The 6,721-nt window shown below is 58.9% G+C and overlaps 2 protein-coding genes across 2 annotated transcripts in view; both read left to right on the top strand.

Annotated features, from left to right (window-relative positions):
• Window positions 1–219: 219 nt before the first annotated feature.
• Window positions 220–3,073, top strand: LOC117285896 (activated CDC42 kinase 1-like). Its single transcript, XM_033763106.1, has 3 exons — window positions 220–965; window positions 1,639–1,706; window positions 2,723–3,073. The coding sequence occupies exons 1-3, from the start codon at window positions 752–754 to the stop codon at window positions 3,071–3,073; spliced, it is 633 nt and encodes a 210-aa protein (XP_033618997.1). The 5' UTR covers window positions 220–751.
• Window positions 3,074–3,079: 6 nt separating this feature from the next.
• Tmem92 (transmembrane protein 92) overlaps window positions 3,080–6,721 on the top strand; it is a 19,752-nt gene continuing 16,110 nt past the window's right edge. The window contains exons 1-3 of the mRNA XM_010620329.2: window positions 3,080–3,235; window positions 5,800–5,825; window positions 6,402–6,476. Of these exons, the coding sequence (XP_010618631.1) occupies window positions 3,152–3,235; window positions 5,800–5,825; window positions 6,402–6,476 (185 nt within the window). The 5' untranslated portion in view covers window positions 3,080–3,151. The remainder of the gene's footprint in view (window positions 3,236–5,799; window positions 5,826–6,401; window positions 6,477–6,721) is intronic.

Raw genomic sequence — 6,721 nt, 5'->3', positions numbered from 1 at the left:
CGGGGAGCCCAGGTTAGAGGTCCCACTGATGAACCCACTTCCGGGCCCCGCCTCTGTGCGGCTCGCCAACACCGCCGGCTCAGCCCTGTCGGTTTCCCGGCCGCCGCAGCGCGCCAGTCATCGGCGGCTTGTTCCACCCCCGCTACAGCCTCTGTGATCACATCTGGTTACCCACATCCCTGCCTCCATTCTCAGACGCGTCTAGAGAGGCACAGAGAAGTCAGCTTCTTGTCTAGAGTCACACAGCACAGCCTAGCAAGCCTCACGCTCCAACACGACACAAGACCGCCCCTGCCGGCGGGGCCCGAGCTCTGCCAGCTCGGAAGAGATCGCAGCCCTAAACCCGAGAGGTTACAGCGATTAGGGTGCCCTGCAGGGGGGAAGTGGGGGCCACGCCGAGTGAAACAGAACCCGGCCTGGTTCTTCCCCCTTGGAGCAGCGGCTCCCTGAGCTAGGTGTGGGGTCTCAGGGCCTGAAAGGCGCTGGTCCTGACTCAGCCCGCAGTGTCTCTTTGGGGGCCAGTCGGCGTCCCCGAGAGCGCGTGGGCCGGCTCCAGGCCCTCCCCGCTGAGCCCGGGAGGACGGAGACAATCAGCCCGTTCTTTCGCAGATGTGACAGGGAGAAAGCCAGGGCATCTGAAGACATCTGACCCCGAGCTCTCCGGAATCCCAGATGGAATCTGCCTTGGAATCCAGGGGGACCCTGGCTTCAGGAGGTCTCTGGGTCCCCCACCCCCGTGGCCCCAGCCAGGATGGGACACTCAAGCGCCACCAGGGATGGATCTCTCGTGCCCAGCCCGCAACCCCACGGCACCCCCAAAGCCAGACCTCACCTTCCAGGCACCGCCCACTTCAGCCCCCAACGCCTGCGCTCTCAGGCAGGAACGCAGAGGGGCAGCTTTGGGGACTTGGAACTCTGCCCCCATAGTCAAGAGCTTGGGACCTCATTTTCTCCTCTGGAAAGCAGTGAGTGGGGGTGGAGTCTCTGTCTGTGACATTTCAGGGATGTGGGTAGGGCCGCCAGATTTCACAAATAAAAATACAGGACACTCAGGCAACTTTGAGATTCAGATAAACAATGAATAATTTTCTTTCACTATAAGTATATCCCATATAATGGGATAAAATTTATTTTTTGTTTATCTGAAATTCTGAAATTCAAATTTAATTAGTGTCCTCTGTGTGTGTGTGTGTGTGTGTGTGTGTGTTTTACTTGGAATCAAATCCAGGGCCTTCACACTGAACTTCACCCCAGCCCTTTTCATTTTTTACTTAGAGTCAGTGTCTCTAGGTTGCTACATTGCTTGAACTGGAGATCCTCCTGCCTCGGCCTCCTTTTTTTTTTTTTTTTTGGTACCTGGGATGGAACTCGGGTGCTTGTGCTTTCAAGGCAGGCGGCGGAACCATTGAGCCAAATCCCCGGCCCCTGCCCCCTGAATGCTGAGATGGGGCCCTGTCTTTTTGGTTTTTGGCCACCCTAGATGTGGGTAAGGTGGATGCTGGAAACCCAGTTGAAGCAACACTACTGTCTCCTCCATTCTCCAGCCCCTCCTGATGCTCTGCTGCCTGCCTGATCCCTCCTCCCAGCCTCCCCAGCCTTCCCCCATGGCTTCCCATCACCTTTCTTCTCTCTCCCCAGCAGGCCCTCTTCTCCCCTGGGCCTCATCCCTGCAGGATGCCAGCTCGCTCAGATGGGGTGTGGAGGGGGTAAGTCCACGCCAGGAGCTCAGAAGCATAGGTGGCATTGGGAGAAGATTCCGGCGGCCTCTGGACTAGGGTCCCCTGGACAGGGAAGTTTAGGGTCTGGTGCCAGCCTCAGAGCCAGGAGGCCAGAGGTGCCCCCCACCCAGCTCACAGTGCACTTGGCTCAGGAGATTGGAAGTTTCTGATTTTAAGGGCCAGAAGAGATAATGAGAAACAGAGACAGGGCAAGAGGGAAACAGAGACTAGGGAGAGATACAGGGTGCTGGTGGAGATCAGGAGAGCCCTGAAAAACAGACTCTGAGATGGGAGTGGGGGTAGGACTGAGGCAGTGCAGGGAAACAGAGGCACAGACAGAAAACAAAAACTCTTCCACGGGGGCCGAGAGAGGATACTGCAGGGGAAAATAGGCACACACAACTTGGGAGATCACTAGGGAGGCTGAGGCAGGAGGATGGTGGTGAGTTTAAGGCCAGCCTGAACTACATAGTGAGACCCTACCTCAATTCCTCCCCTACCAAAAATGATAATAATGATAAGTTGGGAGAAAGTAAATGCTCAGGGAGATGACGAGTTAGGAGACTGGGTAAAAGGAGGAGATGGGGGCCATCCGTATATCAGATGACAGGACTGGGACAGAGAAGCAGAGAAGGGATCTCAGAAGTTGAGGTGTTTTTCGAGGGCAAAGCCCCAGTGGGGACCCCGCCAAGCCTGAGAGCTGGCCCCCCCGCCCGAGATCCCTGCCCCAGGTTTGGCCAGCTCCGGTGAGGACCTTGAGGGGATCCCCGCGTCCCGGGCGGGCAATGCTTCCCCCTGGCGGCCAGACTGAGCCTCACCGCGCACCCCAGAGTCTCGGGGAAGCCAGGCCGCACCAGCTCGCCAGGCAGACTCGCCTTCGCGTGCCCACACGCGTCCGGGAGATTCAGGAGGAGGCTGGGGGCCACAGTATGAACAGTCTGAAATCCACCCGGCCGCCCTCCCTCCTTCCTGGGGTGACGCCAAGCTCCACACCCCCACTCCAGGCACCCCACCCCATCCCACCTAGACTCGCAATGAAGAGGGGCTCATTGCGGCCGGACCCCTCCGTCTGCGCCCCTCTCCACTGCCTACGAGGTTCGGTGCCCCGATATCTGCAACTCGGAGACAGTCAGTTGGGAGCTCGGATAGCAAGGCGTCACAGCAGTCTCAAGTTTACCCCACAATTAAAAGAAGAAATCGGTCTCCGTACCTCCGAATTCCCAGGACCCCAGACAGACCTCCTCCCGGCCCGCCCTGGCCCCCTCTCCCGCCCTCTCCCCTCGCCTTCCTCTCCCATCCCCCCCGGCCCCACCCAGGTGTCCCGGCCCCGCCCACGCCCTGGGAGGGGCCCATAGGTGGAGAGCAGTGGGAGGGGTCGCGGCCCGGCCTCCCCTCCGCCCTTTCCCGCGGAAGCTCAGTGGACCCTGGTCAGGATGTCGGACGTCAGGGTCCCCGGCCTCGGGCTCATCGTGCTGCTCGGCCTGCTGTCCGGCCTGCTCTGGACGAGCGCCCGGGAGGTAAGGCTGGTGGTGCCCTCGGGTCCCTACCTGGAGGAGCAGGTGCGCTCGCTCTCTGGAGCCCGGTCCCCACCTTCCATCGTCGGGTTTCCTCCTGTCCTCGCGCGCTCGCGGTTGTTAACTTTTCTTTCTGTGGAGGAGGTGGGGAGCCGGACCCTCCTCCTTGGGCCTCCCTGGCCTTTCGGGGCAGAGTCAGGGGACCTGCCCACGCCAGCCCATCTGATACCTGGGCCTGCCTCCTTGTGGGGACTTTGACCGGCTGGCCTGCTTTCCAGCTCCTCCTCGGTTCGTCCTCTGCGTCAGAAACCCGGTCGTGAGTCTGAACGTCTGGGACAGGCGTCTCCCCGGCCCCGCTCCTCCAGCGCTGGGTGACCTTGGGGCCGGCCCAGCTTTCTTCTCTGGGATGTTTTCTTTTCTAGTGCCCTGCGGGAGGGGAGGCTCCAGGGCCTCCGCTGAGAGTCAGGGTTGCATTCCAGCCTGTGTGACCTCTGACCCGCTGCCTGACGCCTCGGTTGTGTCTTGGGGGACAGCGGTGGTTCTGGGAGAGAGGCCCAGTCAGGGGATGCCTGGCCTGGGTTAGCTGCGGGGAGTGCAGGCCTTCTTTCACATCCTTAGGCATCCCCTTGTAAATTCCGCCCAACACCTCCAGGGGGCGTCGCTGTCTCCATCATTCAGAGCATGGAAGCCATAGTCCCCAGCATCACCTGGCTTCCGAAACTCAGGCTCAGCAGGTCAGCAGGTCAACTCCGGACCCAGCAGGTCCGCCCTAGTTAACATAGAGAGAGGGAACCCGGAAAAGGTGCCCCCTCCCCAAGCAGGAAGTGGGACTAGTTTAGAAACCTGATAATTATCCATCATTTCCGTCGGGGTCTAGGAGGAGGAGGAGGGTCAGGGATCTGAGGGGAGGGGGGTGTGGCCACCAGCACCAGGACCTCTTAGTTTGTCTGGAACTCTGTAGTCGCCCCTGTGGGCTGTGTGATTTGAGGGGTTCACAGGGGCTCCCCTCCGGTCCCATTCCCCCTAAAAGGCACAGCATGTAGAAAGGTGCTGGGCCCGAGACTGAGCGATTGGAAAAGGGGATCACCCAACTGTGACTGTCCTTGACACTCATCTTTATTGTGATTAGCAATGAAATGCTACTTAGGTTATTTTAAGTAAAAGATAAAGTGTACTGTTTTGGAGGGAGGGTACTGGGCCTACATTTCCAGCCCTTTTTATTTTGAGGTAGGGTCACTAAATAGCTCAGGCTGGATTTGAGCTGGAGATCCTCCTGTCTCAGCCTCCCAGAGTGCTGGGAGTACAAGCACCCTCCAGCTTGTCTTCCTATTCTTGAGCCCTGGTTGTTTGGCTCAGGTGGCTAAGTTGGGATGACCAGTAACTGTCATTTCCTGTGTCCCTGTACTGTATTGTTCCTTCCCTGTCTAAGAGCAGCCAGGGTGAAACTGGGTCATCAAATACTTCCTCATCCATCCTGCAGATGTTTGGACTCTTAGGTGTTGTTTTTGTTTGTTTTGTTTTGCTTTGTTTTCTGAGGCAGGGTCTCACTATGCAGTTCAGGCTGGCTTTAAACTCACTATGTAGCCCAGGCTGACCTCGAACCCACAGCGATTCTCCTGCCTCAGCCTCCGGTGTGCTGGGATTATAGGCGTGCACCACCATGCCTGGCCTGAACTGTTAGGTTTTCAAAACAGAAAGGTCCCACCCTGCATGCAGTTTACATTCTATGGGGCAGACAATTAATGAGATAAACTACATAGAACATGGATGTTGATAGGAGCTTCAGGGAACAGTTAAACCACAAGGGAAGGGGAGCTTTACAGGCCTGGTGTGACCGACATAGTTGGAGAGGAAGGTGCTTTACAGACTTGCAGACACGTGGGAGAAAAGGCTTGGGCCATAAATGCCACAGACATTGTGCAATTCTGCCTGGACGCCCTGCAGAACTGGTATAGGGAGGCTGAGGCAGGAGGATCGAAAGTTCAAGGCTAGGCTGGGCAACAAAGGGAGACCCTGTCTTTTTTTTTGTTTTGTTTGTTTTTTTTGTTGTTGTTTTTGTTTTTTGAGACAGGGCCTCACTATGTAGTTGAGACTGACCTGGAACTCACTATGTAGCCCAGGCTGGTCTCGAACTCACAGCAATCCTCCTGCCTCAGCCTCCTGAATGCTGGGATTATAGGCATGCGCCACCACACCAGACTGAGACCCTGTCTTAAAATAAATAAAAAGGGGTGGGATGCAGCTCAGCGCAGAGCACTTGCTAAGCACATGAGGCCCCAGGTTCTATCCCCATACTGCAAAAAAAATAGTCCTAATGCGGTGTCCCAGGTGGGAGGGGCCGGGGACCAGGAAAGTTGCCGTCCTGCACAAGGAATTGAACGGGTGGCCAGGAGATTCCAGACCTGGGAATATGGGAATGCACTGGGGGGTGGGTGGGAGGAGGGAGAGAGGGCCCAAGGTCAGGGGGCTCCAGTCACTGACTTGAGGACCCGGGGAAGGAGGTCGGTGGTGCTGGCTGTGCTGCGCCTTCAGGTTAGGAGCCGTGACCTCTGCCTCTTCTTCCGCAGACTTCGCCCAGGTGTGCTCAGTTTCCGTAAGTCGGGACCAGGCCTGCGACCCCCACTGGGGGAGGCTGGGGGCTGGGCGCTCATCCGCCCTCCTCACCCCCTGCCCAGCAGAGGCCGATGTCATCAGAGTCGTCCCTCCCCTCCTTCCCTCCAGGACAAACCTCCAGCCTAATCCCAGCCTCCCTCCTGCAGGCCCAGGCCACCTCCCCCAAGGGTCCCCAAGAGGGCGGTGGGCAGAGCGTGTGCCAGTGACGCTAATACATAAATACACCCCCAAAGCTGAGCACAGCGAGAAGTAGCTGGGGGGCCTCGGGCAGAGCAGCGTCTGTGCCCCCTGCCCTGCCCACCCCGAGCTCTGGGTACCATCGGGCGCTCCCTTCTCCTGCACTCCGCTCCTGGCTCCTGGCGCGGCCTCTTCCTCCGTGCCCTTGAGCCGGACCAGCCACGTCAGAACCACTGCCGCCCTCAGGCCCCTCCTGCCCGGGGTGGTGGTGGGGTGCTCGTGCCACCAAGTCACTCGGTACAAATGCCAAGCCCAGGTCCCGAGTCCCGGCCCAGGTCCTCCCACTCTGGTGCCAGCCACCTTTCCTGCCCCTGCCCAGACCCTGCTCCAAAGGACTCAAATGCTGTGACGACAGATGCTGCCGGGAAGATGATTTGTTCAGCGGCCCCTTGAGGTGAGCCAGGGTCAGCTGCTCCTGCACAGGCTCGGCGAGGAGGGCGGGGCCTCCTGTTGGGGGCCATGTGGCCTGGGCGCTCGGGGTGACGCCGCTGCCCATGCTGTGACGAGATGCTGCCGGGAAGATGATGTGTTCAGCGGCCCCTTGAGGTGAGCCAGGGTCAGCTGCTCCTGCACAGGCTCGGCGAGGAGGGCGGGGCCTCCTGTTGGGGGCCATGTGGCCTGGGCGCTCGGGGTGAGACG

The sequence above is a fragment of the Fukomys damarensis genome, unplaced genomic scaffold (genome assembly GCF_012274545.1).
Source record: "Fukomys damarensis isolate Sample0158 unplaced genomic scaffold, DMR_v1.0_HiC HiC_scaffold_13, whole genome shotgun sequence".
Taxonomy (NCBI): domain Eukaryota; kingdom Metazoa; phylum Chordata; class Mammalia; order Rodentia; family Bathyergidae; genus Fukomys; species Fukomys damarensis.
Note: the sequence above shows the minus strand (reverse complement) of the source record. Positions and strands in the feature narration are given on the sequence as shown.